Consider the following 21502-nt stretch of genomic DNA (forward strand, 5'->3'; position numbering starts at 1 on the left):
AGAAGTTGTCACAAGTTAGCCAAGCCACAAGCCCAATTAGGGATGGTGAAGAAAATGAAAGATGGTCAGGATGCCCACTTTTTCTTCCTCGTTTTCTTCAGAGCTGAAGTATGAACTTCATTATGTCTGCAGACAACAGTGGCACTGCCTTGACTGCTGAAGAGCTGGTGACATGAGGGAATCTTGCATCTGCCCTGCTCTCTACTTGGCACAGATAATGTGCCAGGCCCTGTAAGCACTTTACATAAGTTATCTCATTTAATTTTAACAACTTCATGGGACAGGTACTATTATTATTCCCATTTTATAGATAAGGGAAATGAGGGTGAAGTCACACAGTCAGTAAGTGGTGAAGCTGGGTTCCAACTCAGGCTTTCTGAACCTTGAACTTGAGCTCTTTAACTACTACATGATGCAGAGCCCTCTGTCTGATTCTGAAAGTCAGAGAGAGCCCTCTAAAGAGCATAGCCTGATGTCCACATAGAAATCACACGGTCAAGAAGTCAGGAGAGTGGTTATTCCTGGCGGATGATGGCTGGGAGGGTGAGTAGTGACTGAAAGGAACAGGAGGGGCATTGGCAAAAGGAGGAAATAGTATTGGGGAGTGGTAATATTCCATTTCCTGATCTAGGTCCAGGTTACATAATTCTTGATTGATCTGTGTTTGTGAAAGCATCAGTTTGTGAAAATTCATTGTTATATATGAAAGCACAAGATAAGTACACTTTTCCATATGTATATTTTACTTCAGTAAAAGTATAATGTGCAAAGTATAAAGTGATCTTTAATTATGTTTTTCTTTACTCTAGCTCCCTAGCGATGTTGACACAGGAAGAATAAGTCTTTATACTCTTTATACCTTATGGAAAAGATATGGAAAACTTTACCCTTCATTGACTTAAGTTTATAGTAGATTTGGATTATCTCATTTCAGTATCTTGCTTTTCTTTTCTTTTCTTTTTTTTCTTTTTCTTTTTCTTTTTTCTTTTTTTTTTCAAGTTTATATAAAGGTTTAGTTTCAGAAGGCTCCAGTACCTAATCATGTAGTCCTCAATAATCTTGCTTTTCTTTTAACAGAAGCCTAGCCAAGGAATTTCACTGAATAGAAATAAAAGTTAATTGTGTTAATTGATTAACCTGAGTAATCAAATGCATACAGCCAACTCTTAAAATTCTAGTCAATTTTCATTCTGCTGCTCAAGGAACAGATGTTACAATGTTGCAAATGTTACAGATTAGACTTCTAATTTGTAGGTGCAAAAATTAGCATAGCTAGAGTTAAACCCATGTTCTTTTTCTGTTTTTTCTTTTTTCTTGAGGCAGAGTCTCGTCTCATTCTGTCACCCAGGCTGAAGTGCAGCAGCACAATCCTGGCTCACTACAGCCTCAACCTTCCAGAGTCAAGTGATCCTCCCATCTCAGCCTCCCAAGTAGCTGGGACTATAAGAGTGCACCACCTCTTTCGGCTAATTTTTTTTTTATAGATTTGTTTTGTTGCCCAGGCTGGTCTTGAACTCTTGAGCTTAAGCGATCTTCCTGCCTCAGCTTCCCAAAGTTCTGGGATCACAGGTATGCGCCACTGTGCCCAACCCAAACCAGCGTTCTTATGCCTTGATTCATATTAGAATAATCCTGGAAGCATTTAAAAATGCTAATACCTGGGCCCCACTCACAGAGATCTTGATTTAACTGGATGGGGGTGAGACCCTGTTATTAATTTAAAAGATCATCAGGGCCAGGCACAGTGGCTCACTCCTGTAATCCCAGCACTTTGGGAGGCTGAGGCAGGTGGATCACCTGAGGTCAGGCATTCAAGACCAGTCTGGCCAACACGGCGAAACCCTGTTTTTACTAAAAATACAAAAATCAATCGGGTGTCATAGCAGAACCTGTAATCCCAGTTACTTGGGAGGCTGAGGCAGGAAAATTGCTTGAACCTAGGAGGCAGAAGTTGCAGTGAGCCGAGATCACAACACTGCACTCCAGCCTGGGTGACAGAGTGAGACTCAGTCTCGAAAAAATTATCAGGTGATTCTAATAAGTAGCCACAATGAGACTCACTGAGTTAAATAAGGCTAATTTCAAAAATAGCCTTTGTGCCCAAGATTACTGTAAATTTCATTTCTCCTCAAATGTCACTCAAGAGTATAAGATTTTTAAAAGAAAATTATTTCTCATAATAATTATTCTTGGATAAAATTATTGAGCTATGCTTTCTTACATCTTATGCTGGAATAAAGTAAGTTTAACATCACATTCTTACTAGTGTTAATTTGCATCAGACCCCTCCCAAAGTAAAAAATAGGAATATTGTTCATGGTAAAACATGTTTTGTCACTAGCAACACTTTTTTCGGTTTTTTGTGACCATGAGCCCTAACAAACAACGTCTACTCTGCAGCAGAGGTGATGCAGAAACAATTCAAGTAATCCTGAACTCCTGTGGGGCAGCTGTTTGCTACTGGCCAACTGGCCATTTGAAACTCATAACAAAACTCATCTTCTTAGCACCAAATTTCCCTTTTTATCCCCTTTTTTTCTATTTGTGTATGTTGGTTCTGAAAGGTGTTCTGCAAATGAGTCTGAAAAAGGAAATAGAAAATACATATGGTACACACAGCAGAAGAAGGTAAATACAAATTGTCAGGAATGACAGGACGTGCTTGCTGTAGGCCTAGACGCCATCCCTACCTTCCAGCTAAACAGTTTGCTGCTCTCTCTGGTTGTTCATCCACTACTATCTTGTTTTTGCTTATAATCTCTAGACATTTACAAAAGTAAATTTAATTACTATAGAAGGCTGGGCACAGTGGCTCACACGTGTAATTCCAGTACTTTGGGAGTCTGAGGTGGGCGGATCACTTGAGGTCAGGAGTTCGAGACCAGTCTGGCCAACATGATGAAACCCTGTCTTCACTAAAAAAATTGGCCAGGAGTGGTGGCGCACACCTGTAGTCCCAGCTACCTGAGCGACAGACATGAGAATCACTTGAACCCAGGAGGCAGAGGTTGCAGTGAACTGAGATCGTGCCACTACACTCCAGCCTGAGCGACAGAGGGAGACTCAGTCTCAAAAACCCACCCCTCAAGAAAAAAAACTACTATAGCAATTTCCCTCTCCTAAGAGTAGTTTTCCTTTCTGAGCTAGCAAATCATTCATTGTTTCGATCATTCCAATACACTATACTCCAAGACCTAAAACATACAAAAACAGGATATTTCATAAGAATTCTGAGGATTAAAGTCCTTTCTATCTTCAATCTATAAGGACTGGCTACTCTACATAAGGCCTTGAATTAGGGTTTAACCTAATGTTGATAACTTTTAAAAATTCTTAAATCCTTCATCTTGAACTTACTATTAGTCAGGCTAAATCTTCCATCTCTTTCAAACCATTTTTCCACTCCCAAAATGACTCTATGTTAAAAATCCCATAGAAGCTAATATCAACAAGGGTATTATATTCTGAGATACTGTCCGTCCCTAGAAGACAATGCAAATCTATAGTCTAAAAATGTAAAAATATTCTAAACCAAATAATTCTTACATTTTAGATTTTTCTTTCTTTTAATCTGCCTTTTCCACATTTGATTCTAGGTAGTGGCTTTTTCTTTTCTTTCTTTATCTCTTCCTTTCACTGGGCTATTCAAACATAAAAGCTTTTTTTGAACGCAGAGGGTAATATTATATCCTTCAAGGATACAATAAACCAAGCAAAGGAATGAAACAGGCCATAACAATAGTATGACTATATACGACCTTCTGCCTGTTTGATTGGGTAGGGGTCGGGGTGAGAAGACCAGGGAAACAACATAAATAAGTTTTATTTTAAGAAATAAACTAATATAACAAATATTTTCCTGACCATCAGGCTGGGGAAGAAATAGCCCTCCAATGGCAAATGAATCCTGTTGTTCCTAGGTGAACACTCATAAGCACAATAATTGGAATCCCAGCTCATCCAGAGCTTCTTCCTCCTTTTAGGTAGGATAGAGGTGGATACAGAGGAGGGAAATGAAGAGAAGCCTCAGGAGTCTCAGTGGCTGTTGCAGTCACTAGCATCCCAACTGATCTAGTCATTTACATTCCTTCTTATCTTGAAGCCAAGGTGAAACTCCTGCAGCTAAAGCTAGTATCTTCTTTCTCTGTGAATTCTTCCAGTCACACTGTCACTGTTCTCTGGGGGCAGACAGATCCTCTCCCTATTATGGAGACCTCTAAGAAACCTGTGCACAGCAGAGGGAGCAAGTAGCTGCTTCTGTCTGTTATCTGGTTTCCTGGAGACTGAGTGTGATCAGAAAAGGGAAAGGGGCCTCTCTGAACTCCTGCCTTCCCTTCCAGGAAAGCCCCAAGAGATCTAAGGCAGCCAGCCCTCCAGCCAAACTGGCCTCCAGTCATATTTGTTTCCACTTATCCAGATTTCTTCTCTTCTTCCCATTTACTGCATGTCATGATTTTCTCCTCTCCTTTTCAGGGCTTTCCACAAATAGCCATAAAACTAATTTGTGAAGTGTAGATTATACTTTCTCTAAGGGCCCCCACTCCCCTGGGCCCAGTGATTTGCACATATGAGTCAATCAATACTTGGTGAATTAATGAATTATGCATAAGCAAATGAATGAATACAACTAACAAAGTTCATACTTCTGTTATCCCAAAATTGAAGAGAAAGTTCTTCAATGATTGACTTTATCGTCTACTCTTTTCTTTACATCAGTATTTTTACTTCAAATAGTTATCAAGATCCCATACCACTTCCTTTACAGAAAATTAAGTAATGGAGATTTCAATCATTTCACTCTGCAAATAAATTTCCCCCACCACATCCCCAAGGTTAAGCCTTCAGATTAGGATGAAGCTCTTCAATTCCATTTGACATGAGGGTGGGAACAGGGAAGTGAGAAAAGGGGGAAAAAAGTATGGGAAATACTCTCTGAACAAACAAAACAGGAGGAGGATCCAATACCTTTAAAAAGTCAGCCAAGTATAAGAAACAACTCTTGCCTCTTGAGGAAAAGACAATAACAAACCTGATTTAAGTGAATGAAAGACTTGGCAATAAAATAAAGCAACCCAGAGCAGTCTGTAGATACATATACCCAACTAATTGTTTCCTTCTTTTTTTGGAGACAGAGTCTGGCTCTGTTGCCCAGGCTGGAGTGAAGTGGTGTGAACATGGCTCACTGCAGCCTCAAGATATCCTCCCGACTCAGCCTCCCAAGTAGCTAGGACTACAAGTGTGTGCCACCATGCCAGGCCAATTTTTTAATTTTTTTGTAGAGAGAGGGTCTCGCTATATTTCCCAGTCTGCTCTCGAACTTCTGGGTTCAAGTGATCTTTTTGCCTTGGTCTCCCAAAGTGTTGGGATCACAGCCATGAGCCACCATGCCTGGCCCCAACTAACTGTTTTAAGGGAGAAAAATCATTAAAACTAAAGTTACCCTTTCCCCACGTGTCCAACTTCATGAAAATATTATTCATGTAGATGCCTATCCACTAGTCTCTTTGAGACAAAATCAGCCAAAACAACATGCCAGTATAATAAGTCCAGAGGACTCCACTGCTGACTGAATAATTTTTTTTTTTTTGAGACAGAGTCACGCTCTGTCGCCCAGGCTGGAGTGCAGTGGTGTGATCTTGGCTCACTGCAACCACTGCAAGCTTCACCTCCTGGGTTCAAATGATTCTCCTGCCTCAGCCTCCCAAGTAGCTGGGACTACAGGCCTGCACCACCATGCCCGGCTAACTTTTGTATTTTTAGTAGAGACGGGGCTTCACCATGTTGGGCAGGCTTTCTCAAACTCCTGACCTCAAGTGATCTGCGCACCTTGGCCTCCCAAAGAGCTGGGATTATAGGCATGAGCCACCTATACTTTGTTCAGCCATGGCCTGAACAAAATAAATCTTATAGGATCCCATATAATGAGACTGGTACATATTCCATCAATGATGCTGCCCACTGGTGATGAGCTCATGATGGCTATCAGCTGAGATCTGACGTCAGCATTGCTCCTGCTTATCACACAACACTGAGCAAAGATTATGACCTTTTTTTTCACCCTCCATTTGTCATGTGCAAAATACTGATAATGAGTGTTCACATAGATTCATCAGTTAAGGCTTGCAAGCACTAGGGAAATAAGCACCACTCCAGCTCTTAATGAATTACAATAACTTAATTCATGCCATTCCCGATTCATCAACACTGAATGAGGTGCAGTTGGGTAAATAAATAGGTGAATGAGGTCCTGAAATGGTAACTGCATTCACTACGACATGAAGATGAAGAAGCCAGCCTAAGTGCAGGTAGTACTATGGTGACGTACTTGAGAGACACATCTTACTTTGAGAGAGAGTTTCTGTTAGTGAAATTTCAACATTATATATTGAGTGCTACTATAAGCAGTAAATATCCTGATACAGACAGAATTCAGTTTTTATGGACAAGGTTTGTAGAACCTAGTTTTAGTCACAGCTACCTGTTGGAAGAGATCAAGTCAAGTAAAATTATAGAAAACAATCAAATCTGTAAAAAAAATACAGTTTTGAAATGTGTTATAATTCAGTTTCTATAAGCTATACTTTTTAAAATTTGTGAAGTAGGATTCATTCTATAGGAAGACACAGAAAAAAATGTCCAGATGGAAAAAGGTTTGCTATGTTTCTAAACTTTAGTTTGATACAAGGCCATTTCGAACCTCTTATAAAGTAGGGGGAGGAAAATTCCAAGAGCAGCTCAGTCTCCTATGGCTATAACAGTCCAAAAATATGCTTGAATAAAGTCTTTCCTCACAGTCCCATACTAACCTGCATAAGCTTCACAGTAAAGGGCAGCACACCTTAAAAAAAAAAAATCAGGCTGTCACCAAGTCTTCAACTTAGAGCCAGTGAGAAGCAAACAGATAAAAATGTCAGGTTTCTGGGCTGAAAGGAGAACCAGAGGGCAGAGACCAGGGCCTCTCACAAAGAGCTGGTCCCCTCTATTTCTAATTTTCATTAATACAACTGGGACTGTGTCTGCATTTTTGTAACTGACCCCCTTAGATTTCTTTTTTTGGGAGGCTCAATAGGAGACAGTTATCTACATGACAGTTGTATAGCTTATTTATTTTCCCTACCCACAACTCTTCCCTTCAATTCCCTCCAAAATATTTCCAGCATCCCTTTAAGGTAGAACAATGTGTGTGAATTAATGAAGCAGGAGTCCAGCAGGACTTGTTTTCTGGTCACAACCCTGCTGAAAAAAGTAAGATCTGCTCCAGATGGGATAAGGTGAAGAAACTGGCCAAAACCAGCAGACTGTGACAAGGGCAATCCCTGGCTGCCCTCATTGCTCATTAGCATGGGACACTCCCACCAGCACCATGACAGTTTACACATGCCATGGCAATGACCCTGAAGTTACTGTCCCTTTCCCAAAAAGTTCTAAATAACCCACACCTCAATTTGCATTAACCTTCCCCTTAATTTACATGTAACTGAAAGTGGGTATAAGTTGTATAAATATAGTTGCCAAGAGCCCACATGTTGCAGAGTCTGGGCACACTACCTATGAGTTAGCGCTGTTCCACAAGGAGCAGTAATATTCAATAAAAGATTGCTGTCTAACACCCCTGGCTTGCCCTTGATTTCTTTCCTGGTGAAACTAAGAACTCCTGGGCTAACCCGCAGTTTAGGGGCTTGCCTGTCCTGCATCACTACTAGGCCATTCAATACTCAGGGGGAAGTTCACTTATATCTCAGGATATACTGAGAATTTCCACACTAATCTCACTGCTTATTGCAACACATAAAAATAGTCAATTTAAGCTGTTCTCTATCTTCAGCCTGACTCAGTGGACAAGTATGCTGGAGGTCAGATGGGATAAGAAAATTTATAACATCTCATGAAATGTAGTTAAGATAGTTTAAAGTTCCACATTTAAGAGGATCAGGTTTACTTTCCAGTCCAGTAATTATAACACTATTTGGCTTAACATTATCAATAGCTAAGACATGTGAGGCCCATGTACATGAGGAATAAATGTACAATATTTATTCCTCCAATAAATAATGTGTGGCAGCACCAATATCAAGCAGTTGCCACAGGGAAATGCATATTATTGACCATAAAAAAATGTGTACATGAGGGGAAAAAAAATCTCACAATCATATTCCTTATTGAAGGAGACTCACTCAAGGTTCTAAGATGCAACATTTTTCTACTTTGATAAATACGTTTTGAGTGGTCATTGCCATGGCATTATTTGTATAAATGTACCATACCATTTATATATACACTCGTTCCAACCCACCTATTTGCCTTCCCACACTATTTGGCTGAGTGGGGTCAAATAGATAAAATAATAGGCACTATATCAGTTGCATTTAATAGCCAAATTTACCCAAAAAAGATTTTACTTGAATCACCAAAGTCTATATAAAAACATATACCTACGTACATTGGAATCACTAAAGATTTCTGATTCTTCACATTCACAGCAAAGTAATGCTGCTGATTCACTGTCTTCCAAATGAGAGCTCTGTAATACAAACAAGATCATTTCAGAGATCCAAATGAATGGGCCCATAAGCATAAGGGGAAAAGCAAGCTGAAATCACTGAGTCAGTGGTGTTAGCTCACAGATGAGAAGCTGCAATTCTGATTAGTGATGGCTGTTTTGAGAGAATACAGCCAACAAGGTGACTGGTTAGTTAATTGAGGAATGCTTGATCAACTGAAGCATTTCCTATGGTTTCCTGATTTGGGGAAAGATCCAGCACATCTTTTTCTATAAAGATGGTGCTGCTAATCCTTTATAGTATGTACTCTGAAATCTTCTTAGACTGGGGATAGATTTGTGTTCATTTATCTTCACATCCAAAGATACACATTTATTTGTTTAGAGATAGGCTATAGAATATAGCATAGGGCCTGATTAGGGGATCAAACTCTTAGCCTAGCCTCATTAGCCCTCTGCTAACAAGTGTTTATAAGAGTCAAGAGACATGCCCTACCCAAGTCCCCCAACAGATGCCAGAAAACAATTTAAAACCTTTTCTTATATTCTCTAGTTTCTTTCTAAAAATCTGTCTAGAAGACAGATAAGGAAAATAAGGCAAAGGAGTGAAATAATTAGCTGGTAACATAGGAGTATTTTTTCCTATGACTAACAACACAAAAAAAGGGAACAGAAAAGGATCCAACTCTGACTCATTAGACTGTATTCAAATGTTTGCTCTTTAGCTAACAGTAGCTGGAAACTGAGTTATCCCTACAAGGATCATGGATGTATATGCTTATATCATTAAAACATCTGACTACCAGTGGCTGAAACTTGTAACTACTCCATAGCTATCCTAATTGATACCTACTTTAATTTTTCACAGCTGGGGCTGTGTTTTAACCTGAAGTATATCCTCAGAGATAAGAGTTTTAGAGTGCAAATAAACTTAAATGAAAGAAAGTAAAGCTCAGAGTTACTCATTCTGATAACTGACCTGCTCCTGGCTTACTTCCTTCTCATTTTTTTTCTACTCTGACCCTTTGCCTACTTTTAGTTTTCTGTCTAAAACCAAGTCTCATCTGGCATTATCCCTCTCTCTTCTTCTTTTAGAAAATAATCACAAATAACCAAATATTTAAAATCACTGTTAAAAATACTACAAATGCAAGCTTCTATTTATTGCTCTCTTATATTTTGGAGAGGGGAAAACAAGAACATTTACTCTCCGTCTAGCTTAAAGAATATATAAAATATTTGAAGACTTCTGGAACTCATATTAGGAAAGCTAAAGGCTAACTAATATTTGAAAGAATTAAAATGGTAGAGATTAGAGCTGCTTTCAATCTTTTCAAGCTCTCATACTACAATAGATAATAATATAAATATTAAGTACATCAAAAGTGGCTTGTCACTGTTACAGTATAAAACCTGAAGAGATGCCAGGCGCAGTGGCTCATGCCTGTAATCCCAACACTTTAGGTGGATCACCTGAAGTCAGGAGTTCGAGATCAGCCTGGCCAACATGGTAAAACCCCATCGCTACTAAAAATACAAAAATTTAGCTGGGCATGGTGGCGGATGCCTGTAATCCCAGCTACTATGGAGGCTGAAGCAGGAGAATTGCTTAAACCTGGGAGGTGGAGGTTACAGTGAGCTGAGATCGTGCCACGAGCACTCCAACCAGGGCAACAACAGTGACACGCCATCTAAAAAATAAATAAATAAAATACAATAAACAATAAAAACAAAAACTGGAAAGAGCTTGAGCCCAGGAGTTTGAAACTTGTCTGGGCAACATAATAAGACCCCATCTGTATGAAAGAAAAAAAAAATTAGCTACGTGTGGTGGCACTCCTCTGTAGCCCCAAATAGTTAGAAGGCTGAGGTGGGAGGATCACTTTAGGAGTTCAAGGCTTCAAGTGTGCCATAATTGTGCCACTGCAATCCAGCCTGGACAACAGAGCTAGATCGTGTCTCCTAAACAAAACAAAACAAACCTGAAAAGAGAAAAGTGTAAATTAAACCAAATTACACTAGTTAAGATGTTGCAGTTTTCATTCTTACAAATATTTCAGATGTTCACACTAGCTCTTTCAAAATGACCTTTTGGCTGGGATCGGTGGCTCATGCCTGTAATCTCAGCCCTTTGGGAGGCCAAGGTAGGTGGACCACCTGAGGTCAGGAGTTCAAGACCAGCCTGGCCAACGTGGTGAAACCCATCTCTAATAAAAATACAAAAATTAGCCAGGCGTAGTGGCGCTCACCTGCAATCCCAGCTACTGGGGAGGCTGAAACAGGAGAATCACTTGAACCTGGGAGTGGGAGGTTGCGGTGAGCCAAGATCGCACCACCAGACTGGGTGACAGAGTGAGACTCCGTCTCAAAGGAAAAAAGAAAAAAGAAAATGACCTTTCAAGAAAGAGGGCCTGTAACCACACTTGCATTCCTAAAGTTATTTTAAGACTTTACATATATATTTATTAATTGAAACAATTCAGTAAGATACAAGGTATCCATTACAATGGGCTGACAGCATTATAACATAATTGGTTCATGGAACAAGTGTTTACTTGTAACTAACATATTTAGTTATAAATTAAATTCTGAGAAACCTAAAGGAAGACAAAGGAGAAAGGTTAAGTTCACTTCCTTGCCTTCTGAGACCTGGTAACTGTAATTACTGAATTGTTTCTGGGTTCTGCAGAGTAAACAGTTTTTCTCATGACTATATGACTTATTCCAAGGTTGCAAGGACAAATTAATATTTAGGACCTCTATCAAACTACACAATATTTAAACATATGCTAAAAAGCATTTTATAAAATTAATAGTCATTCCTGGTTTCAAACATTTTTAGTAAGCTAGGAATACAAAATGCAGCCTTAATTCACTGCATAGATGGGCTTTTTAAACAAAATGCAGCCTTAATTCACTGCATAGATGGGCTTTTTAAAATTTTTTTGAGACGGAGTCTCTCTCTCTTGCCCAGGCTGGAGTGCAGTGGCACGATTTCAGCTCACTGCAGCCTCTGCCTTCTGGGTTCAAGCGATTCTCCTGCCTCAGCCTTCTGAATAGCTAGGGCTACAGGCATGTACCACCATGCCCAGCTAATTTTTATATTTTTAGTAGAGACAGGGTTTCACCATATTGGCCAGGATGGCCTCTATCTCCTGACCTCGTGATCTGCCCACCTCAGCCTCCCAAAGTGTTGGGATTCAGGCGTCAACCACCATGCTGGGCCTAGGTGGGCTTTCCTATATAGTGCCTCTCAGTGGTAGGCCTTTACCTCAACCTTGTTGCCTGAATTTCATATTGTAAAAATTCCCTCAATGTTTCTTCTAGCATGAGGGTGGTGATCTTCCCCAGTTTGTAGTGCAGACACCAATTCTCTTTTCTTCTTTTGAATGTCCCTTTGGCAAAAATTTTGAAGAGGACAAAGTCAAACTCATATTCTTGTATAGAAAGTATCAAGCCAAAATTTTAACTAAATTGAGTTCACATTCTGGTTCTGCCACTTACTAGCAGTGTGATTTTTAGCACATTCCTTAAATTCTTTGAGCTCGATTTCCTCATCCATAAAAATGGGCCCAATAATAAACCTATTTATTAGGGTTGTTGTAAAGATTGTATGAGAGATAACATAAGAAAAGCATTTAGAGACATAGAGCCAGCTGTGGTAACATGTGCCTGTAGTTCTAGATACTCAGCTACTCTGGAGGCTGAGGTGAGAGGACTTGAACCCGGGAGTTTAAGTCCAGCCTGCACAACATAGCAAGACACCTGCCTCTACAAAAAAAAAAAAAAGTAATAAAGAAATAAAGAAAAAGCATTTTGAATAACTTAGCTTCTGATGTTGCCATGTTACTGCTGCTTCTAATAATAAAAATAAATATTACTATAAAAATTAATCTCCTTCCTAGATCTAAAAGGCTTATACATTTGGGTTATAATTTTCTTTCAAAGAAACTTTTGTCTTCAAGGGAAATTTTGCTTATATCAAATATTAAGTGTTTTTCATTCTTAAAGAATTTTTTCTTTATTTAAGAAAAATTTTACGCCTGTAATCCCAGCACTTTGGGAGTCTGAGGCGGGCGGATCACAAGGCCAGGAGATTGAGACCTTCCTTGCCAACATGGTGAGACCCCATCTCTACTAAAAATGCAAATATTAGCCAGGAGTAGTGGTGTGCACCTGTAGTCCCAGCTACTTGGGAGGCTGAGGCAGGAGAATCAATTGAACCTAGGAGGCGGAGGTTACAGTGAGCCGAGATTACCCCACTGCACTCCAGTCTGGTGACAAAGCGAGACTCTGCCTCAAAAAAAAAAAGACAAAATCATATTCCTTATATAACCTGGAAGCACTGAGCTCACAATGAGTCATTCTTTGCCATTTATTGTACCCCTACTGTGTATTAAGCACTTTTCTGTGTACTGAATTATTAATAGCTAAGGTAAAACACCAAACAAAAAGGGAAAGGTAACTGAACCGGTAAAAAAAAAACAGTTTTTTGCTTTTTATGGGGATGCAAAAACCACAAAGATAGGATATGACTTTGTGGAAACATGTCCCTTTGGCTAAGTACTGTGTGGAGAAAAACGGGGTAAGATTGTTAGTAAGAAAAACATCCACATGTAACAGGAAGTTTCAACCCAGAACAGTTTCTAAGGAACAATTATAGTAATAAAATGTTGCAATTTTTATGTGGACTATATGATGAAAGAACTCATGTACTAAGAAGGATGTTTTCAAGAGTGTTAAAATCTTAACTTGTGCAGTTACCTAACAATTTACAAGCAGAAGTCTTAAGAAATAATCTCACAAGAGTCAAAACCTGTTGCCCTGTTGTTACTGTTCAGTCTCTTTTACTCTATTCTTGTTATAGATTGTGTGGTTTTAAGAGGCAGAAAACATTTACTGTTTCTTTCCTCTTTCCATCTTTCTTCCTCTCCTTGTTTTTTTTTTTTTTGTTTTGTTTTGTGTTTTTTTGGTGGTTCTAAGTAAATACATTGCAGCTGTATTTAAACTAGGGACTTAGAAAATGTACACTCAGACGTAGGCTGGGCACGGTAGCCCATGCCTGTAAGCCCAACAATTTGGGAGGCCAAGGCAGGCAGATCATCTGAGCCCAGGAGTTTGAGACCAGCCTGCGCAAAACCGGCAAAACTCCGTTCTCTAATAAAAATACAAAAAATTAGCCAGGCGTGATAATGTGCACCTGTAGTTCCACCTACTCAGGGGTCTGAGGTCGGAGGATCGCCTGAGCTCAGGAAGTTGAGGCTGCAGTGAGCTGAGATCACACCACTGTACTCCAGCCTGCGTGACAGAGTAAGACTCGGCCTCAAAAAATAAAAAGAAAAATATACTATCAGACATCAAACAATAAAATATATTTATACCCCAAAGCCCAGCAACTTTGGGAGTAAGAGCTTTTAATCCTCTAAAAGCGGATATACCCTGGCACTTAGGTATAACTGGATTTACAAAGCAATTTCATAGTCTAAGTCTGATCCAACTAAGAAAATTCTCTAAAGTCCCTGCTCAAATTATAAATTTAAAAATAATTATTTCAATTCTTTGCTGCATCTCCTGAGAGAAGGAAGGCCATTCTCGGCGATGAGACTATTGACATTCCAGAAAATGTAGACATCACTCTGAAAGGATACACAGTTATTTTGAAGAGCCCCAGAGAAAGTTAGGGAGGGATGTCAATTACATCAATGTAGAATGCATTCTCCTTGGAAAAGAGGAGGCACTAGGTTGACAAATGATTGGGAAATAGAAAGGAAGTGGCTACTGCTTGCACTATTTGCAATCATGTACAGAACATGATCAAAGGTGTTACACTGGGTTTCCATTAGAAGATGAAGTCTGTGCATGCTCCTTTCTCTATCAGCTTAGTTGTCCAGGAGCATGGGTCTCTTGCCGAAACCCAAAATTTCTTGGGTGAAAAATACATCTGCAGGGTTTAGATGAGGCCAGGTGTTGCTTATTCAGTTATCTCAAGTCCCCAAAAATGTATTAATCCTTGAAGGAAATGACACTGAGTTTGTTTCAAATTCATCTGCTTTGATTTAGCAATCCACAACAGTTAAAAACAAGGATAACACTACTTTCAGATGATCTATATGTCACTGGAAAAGGAAGTTTAGCAGGCTAATAAATGAGATATAACAAGATACTGTATGATTGCTAACTCCTATTTGTGATATTTTAATGATGCAATAAAAGACTTCTATCATAGCTGGGCTTGATGGTGCATGCCTATAGTGCCAGCTACTCAAGAGGCTGAGGCGAGAGGATTGTTTGAGCCCAGGAGGTTGAGGCTGCAGTGAGCCATAATCCCACCACTGCACTCCAGCTTGGGTGACAGAGTGAGACACTGTCTCAAAAAACAAAAACACACAAGCAAAAACCCCCAAAAACAATTATATTAGTATGTAACATATGTATGTGGTAAACAACTAAGAAGGTGTCAAAGAGTATTTTTAAGTCTTCCTCCATCTCAGTCCTTCCACCTCCCACAACCCCATTCCTAGAAGAATCACTATGCCAGTTCCTTAGGAATCCTTTCAGAATTATTCTGCGTACATATAAGCATTCTGTGTATAAATATTCTTTCCCCAAAATACACAAATGAAAGCACACTGCACCAATTTTTCTGCCCTTGCCTTTTCAACTTAGTATCTTTGTTTCACTATTTTTAAAAAACTACATAACATGAAAAATAACATAACATTTATCCATGATTCAATTTCTTCCCACTGGGTCCCTCCCATAACATGTGGAAATTCAAGATTTGGGTAGGGACACAGCAAAATCATATCATTCCGCCCCTGACCCCTCCTAAATCTCATGTCCTCACATTTCAAAACCAATCATGTCTTCCCAACAGTCCCCCAAAGTCTTAACTTGTTTCAGCATTCTACTGGTACCAATTTACTGTATTAGTCGGTTTTCACACTGCAACTGGGCAATTTACAAAAGAAAGAGGTTTAATTGGACTTACAGTTCCACATGGCTGGGGAAGCCTCACAATCATGGCAGAAGGCAAGGAGGAACAAGTCACATCTTACATGGATGGCAGCAGGTAAAGAGAGAGAGCTTGTGCAGGGGAACTCCTCTCTTTAAAACCATCAGATCTTATGAGACTTATCCATGATCACAAGAACAGCACAGAAAAGATTTGCCCCCATGATTCAATTACCTCCCACCAGGTCCCTCACACAACACACGGGAATTCAAGATGATATTTGGCTGGGGACACAGCCAAACCATATCAACCATCTTAACTGATTTTTTTTGAGACAGAGTCTTGCTGCCACCCAGGCTGAAGTACAGTGGTGCGATCATGGCTCACTGAAGCCTGGACCTCTCAGCTCAAGCAATCCTCCCACCTCAGCCTCCCTAGTTGCTGGGACTATAAGAGCATGCCATCACACTCAGGTAATTTTTAAAATTTTTTGTAGAGATAGGGTCTCACTGTTTCCCAGGCAAGTTTCAAATTCCTGGGCTCAAGCCTCCTCCTGCCTTGGCCTCCCAAACTGTTGGCATGAGCCATCACACCCAGCCCCATCTTAACTATTGTTAACTGTACAGTTCATATATTCAAGTTATTGTACAGTCAATCTCTAAAGCTTTTTCATCTCAAAGAACTGAATCTATAGCCATAAAACAACTCTTCATTTCCCCCAATCCAACCCTTAGCTACTAGCATTCACTTTGTTTCTATGAGCTTTGACTGCCCTAGATAATTCAAGTAAGTGGAATCACACAGTATTTGTCTTTTTTTGACTGAGTTATCTTACTTAGCATAAGGTCCTCAAGATACACGCATGTTGTAGCATGTGTCAGAATTTCCCTCCTTTTTAAGCCTGAATAATATTCCATTGCATGCATATATGACATTTTGTTTATCCATCCATCTATTAATAGACATCCATTTCATTGTTTCTGATTGCTGTATAACATTCCATTTTAGAGATGTTCCACAATTCAGTTAATCAGTCTCCTACTAATAGATGCAAGTTACTTACAATTAAATTCATTTTCTAATATGCTGTAACAAATTACCAAAAACTTGGTGGCTTAAACATACACTTGTTATTTTATAGTATAGAGTCAAGGAGTTCTAAAATCAAACAGTTGGCAGACCTGTGTTCCTTCTGTAGGATCTAGGGGAGTGTTATTGGCTAAATTGTCCCCCAAAATTCTTATGTTTAAGTTTCAATCCCCAGTACCTCAGGATGTGGTTGTATTTGGAGACAGGGTCTTTAAGAGTAATCAAGTTAAAATGACATTTAGTAACCTAGGGGTGGTTCCAATATGGGTGTGCCATAATCCAATATTACTAGTATTCTCATAAAAAGCGATTAGGGCCACATGTAGTGACTCATGCCTATAATTTCAGCACTATGAGAGACCAAGGCAAGAGAATCACTTGAAGCCAGGAGATCAAGACCAGCCTGGGTAACACAGCAAGACCCTATCTCTACAAAAAAATAAAAACAAAATAGCTGGGCATGCCTGTTGTCCTAGCTACTTGGGAGGCTGAGGCAGAAGGATTGCTTGAGCCCAGCAGTTCAAGTTTACAGTGAGCTGCACTTTAGCCTAGATGGCAGAGCAAGACTGTCTCTAAAAAATAAAAATAAAAAATGAAAAAAGAGAAGAGATTATAACACAGATGCACCCAGAGGAAAGACCATGTGAAGACAGAGGGAGAGGACAGCCCTTTACAAGCCAAGAAGGGCAGACTCGGAAGAAATCAACCCTTGCCAACACATTAATCTTTGACTTTTAGCCTCCAGAACTATGAGAATATAAATATTTGTTATTTAAGCAATCAGTCTGTTTAAATGGATTATACTTATTATGGTAGCCCCAACTATTTTTAGGAGAATCAATTTCTGTGTCTTTTCTAGGATCGAGTGGCTACCTGCATTCTTTGGCTCAAGGCCCCTTTCCTCTATCTTCAATATCAGCCAAGGTGGGTTGAGTTCTCTTATCACATCAATTTGACCTCCTCTCCAGTGGCCCCTTTCCACGTTTTTTCTTTCTTTCTTTTTTTTTTTAACTTTTAACTTTCTGAGTACATGTGCAGGTTTGTTATATGAATAAACTCATGTCACAGAAGTTTGCTGTATAGATTATTTCATCATCCATGTATTAAGCCTAGGACCCATTAGTTATTTTTCCTGATCCTTTCCTTCTTTGCACCCTCCACTCTCTGGTAGGCCCCAGTATCTGTTTTTCCCCTCTATGTGTCCATGTGTTCTCATCATTTAGCTCCCACTTATAAGAACATGTGATATTTGGTTTTCTGTTCCTGCATTAGTTTGCTAAGGAAATGGCCTCCAGCTCTATCATGTTCCTGCAAATGACATGAGCTCTTTCTTTTTTTAATGGCTGCATAGTATTTCATGGTGTATGTGTACCACATTTTCTTTATCCAGTCTATCACTGATGGGCATTTAGGTTGATTCCATGTCTTTGCTGTTGTAAACAGGGCTGCAATGAACATATGCATGCATGTGTCATTATGATGGAATGATTTATATTCCTTTGGGTATATACCCAGTAATGGGATTGCTGGGTCAAATGGTAGCTCTGTTTTATTTTTATTTTATTTTATTTTTTGAGACAGAGTTTCGCTCTTATTGCACAGGCTGGAGTGCAATGCCGTAACCTTGGCTCACTGCAACCTCCACTTCCTGGGTTCAAGCAATTCTCCTGCCTCAACCTCCCAAGTAGCTGGGATTACAGGTACCCGCTACCATGCCTGGCTAATTTCTTGTATTTTTAGTAGAGATGGGGTTTCACCATGTTGGACAGGCTGGTCTTGAACTCCTGACTTCAGGTGATCCACCAGCCTTGGCCTCCCAAAGTGCTGGGATTATAGGTGTGAGCCACCACGCCAGCAGTAGCTCTGTTTTTAGCTCTTTGAGGAATTGCCACACTGCTTTCCACAATGGTTAAACTAATTTACACTCCCACTAACAGTGTATAAGCATTCCATTTCCTCGGCAACCTCCTCAGCATTTGTTATTTTTTGACTTTTTAATAATAGCCATTCTGACTGCTGTGAGATGAGATGGTATCTCATCACAGTTTTGATTTGCATTTCTCTAATGATCAGTGATGTTGAGCTTTTTTTCATATGATTGTTGGCAACATGTACGTCTTCTTCTTTTGAAAAGTGTCTCTTCATGTCCTTTGCCTATTTTTTTTTGAGACAGAATCTCGCTCTGTCGCTCAGGCTGGAGTGCGGCGGCATGATCTCAGCTCACTGCAACCTCTGCCTCCCAGATTCAAGCAATTCTTATGCTTTAGCCTACCAAGTAGCTGGGATAACAGGTGTGTGCCATGACACCCAGCTAATTTTTGTATTTTTAGTAGAGATGAGTTTCACCAGGTTGGCCAGGCTGGTCTTAAACTTGTGACCTCAAGTGATCCTCCCACCTTGGCCTCCCAAAGTGCTGGGATTACAGGTGTGAGCCACCCACCCAGCACTTTGGCCCACTTTTAAATGGAGTTTTTTGTTTCTTTTCTTGTATATTTAAGTTCCTTATAGATGCTGGATATCATACTTTTGTCAGATGCATAGTTTGTAAAAATTTTCTCTTATTCTGTAGGTTGTCTGTTCACTCTGTTGATAGTTTCTTTTGCTGTGCAGAAGCTCTTTAGTTTAATTAGAGTCAATTTTTGCTTTTTTGCAATTGCTTTTGGCATCTTTATCATAAAATCCTTGCCTGTTCCTATGTCCAGAATGGTACTGCCTAGGTTGTCTTCCAGCCTTTTTATGGTTTTGGGTGTCTCTCTTCTACTTTAACAGCCTTTGTGACTGATTATGTTGCATCCTGTCCCAATAATCTAGGGTAATCTTCCTATTTTAAAGTTACATATGATTAGCAACCTAATTCCTCCTTTACTATGTAAGATAATATATTCACAGGTTCTCAGCTGATTAGGATGAGGACTCCACTGGGGCCATTATTCTGCCCCCTACCATAATCTTTTTTTTTTTTTTTTTTTTTTTTTCCAGAAATAGTCTTGCTGTGTCACCCAGGGCTAGAGTACAGTGGTGCGATCTCAGCTCACTGCAACCTCTGACTCCCAGGTTCAAGTGATTCTCCTGCCTCAGCCTCCCAAGTAGGTGGGACGACAGGCACCTGCCACCATGCTCGGCTATGTTTTGTATTTTTAGTAGAGATGGGGTGTTTCACTATGTTGGCCAGGCTGGTCTCAAACTCCTGACCTCATGGTCCGCCCACCTTGACCTCCCAAAGTGCTGGGATTACAGGCACGAGCCACCACACCTGGCCCATAATCTTCTTCTTTAAAGGCTTTACTGGGGTGGAAAGAATTGTTTTCTGGAATCCGATATTTACACCAATAAACTGAGATGCAAAAAATTAAGTGCAATGGGAAATACAACATTGTAGTTATATACTTTGCACATGAAGAGGATCATAAAAACTTTGTATCAGCCACAGAATGTTTGAAATAGCTTTTTCTGGAGAGGTGATGATTTGGATTTAATCCACTCATAGTATTTTACATAGGCTTTTTTTGTGATAAACCGTACAGATTTGCAAATTGTCTAGTATTAAGGATACAATCTGTGGTTACTGAATTGAACTGAGTCAATTTGAAAATTTAAATCAGGACAAATTGAGTGGTTCCTTCTTCCAGGCATCCACAGTTCCTTGAACACACATTTTCTAACTCTCTTAATTCACCTCTGTAATTCTTTATCCCTCTCTGGACTATAAGCTTCTCAATTTGTATCGCCAGGGCCTGACACACAGTAAGCATTCAGTACATGTTCATTCAATGAATAAGTGACTTGGTATTAGTTGCTGCAATTCTTCTTTATTGCCATAAAAATAAATTGAAGATAAGTTATAATCTTTGTATATAGGTATAATTTAGAGGCCAACAGTCTAATGAAGACTGAACACATGATATTTGTTCCTTAATTAGTAGTAGTAGCAACAGCTCCCACTAGAAGAGCCAATTGTTAAATGAAACACTGCCTCCCTTGGGCTCCAGATCAACAGGGAGGCTTTAAGCCAAAAGAGCATCTTCATTTCTCAGAGCCTCTTAGCAGCTTGGCCTGTCAGTGGCCAAGATAATCAAGATATTCATGCCACATTACTCCCTAACTCTGGCCTGCAATTAGACTATTTCATTTGCAAAGGTATTCTGCTGTTCACTCATTGCATGTAACACACAACTGTGTTATGGTAAGCATCATAGGCTTGTTTCTCCACTCACTGTGCTCTTCAGAAGGAACACATCTCAGTCCAAATCTCACCCATCCTTCAAAGCACCACTCAAATCCCAGAATTTCAGGAAGCTTCAAAATGATGACTTCAGTCTCACTGAAATAGGAGCTCCCTTCTGAACTCTCCTTGTGTAGGCAGGGGTTGGCAAAGTATAGCCTGTGGGCCAAATGTGGCCCACAGCCTGTTTTTATATGGCCAGCAAGCTAAGAATGGCTTTTGCATTTAAAAAAAAAAAAAAAAGAAAAGACAAGGCAATGAATGTGCAACAGAGACCATATGTAGCTTTTGGCATCTTTAGGTGAAGCCTGAAATATTTACTAACTGGCCCTTAACAACAAGAAAAAGATTCCTAACTCCTAGCCTAGAGCACACAATTCAGCCTAATGATAAATTGCCCAGAACTGTTCTCTAATCTGTGCATAGTCTTGTCTCCCTGTGGTAGTTTCTGTTGTCTACCCAACAGTCATCTCTCACCTCTCTTACCTACCAGTGCCAGTACTCGGGCTGACAATTCCAAGTACCTGCCTTTTCAGCTTAGCCTCCCTGAAGCCCAGCACAGTCATAAATCCTAATCCTGGTCTCAAAGACTTGAGGGCAAGTCTGCCATGGGCTTGTGGGAAAAGTTTTCCACCTTGACAAAGGAGACTTGAAGGGAAAAAACTGCCCTTTCTATGCCTTTGGATGCAGTTATCCAGATTTGATATCTGGAGCTGTGACAACCATTTTGTGACCT

The 21502-nt window shown here is 39.8% G+C and overlaps 1 protein-coding gene and 1 pseudogene across 3 annotated transcripts in view; one reads left to right on the plus strand and one right to left on the minus strand.

The window, feature by feature from the left end:
- SSH2 (slingshot protein phosphatase 2) overlaps nucleotides 1-21502 on the minus strand; it is a 288187-nt gene that overhangs the window by 208616 nt on the left and 58069 nt on the right. For 2 of the 3 annotated variants that reach the window (XM_012449295.2, XM_012449294.2), the window contains exon 2: nucleotides 8441-8521. The exons of the other annotated variant lie outside the window; for it this stretch is intronic. In XM_012449295.2, the coding sequence (XP_012304718.2) occupies nucleotides 8441-8521 (81 nt within the window). The remainder of the gene's footprint in view (nucleotides 1-8440; nucleotides 8522-21502) is intronic. 3 annotated transcript variants of the gene reach the window in all.
- LOC105715155 (large ribosomal subunit protein uL6-like) lies at nucleotides 14059-14642 on the plus strand (annotated as a pseudogene).

This window comes from Aotus nancymaae, unplaced genomic scaffold (genome assembly GCF_030222135.1).
Source record: "Aotus nancymaae isolate 86718 unplaced genomic scaffold, 86718_ANA_hifiasm-v0.15.2.pri h1tg000072l, whole genome shotgun sequence".
NCBI classification, from domain to species: Eukaryota; Metazoa; Chordata; class Mammalia; order Primates; family Aotidae; genus Aotus; species Aotus nancymaae.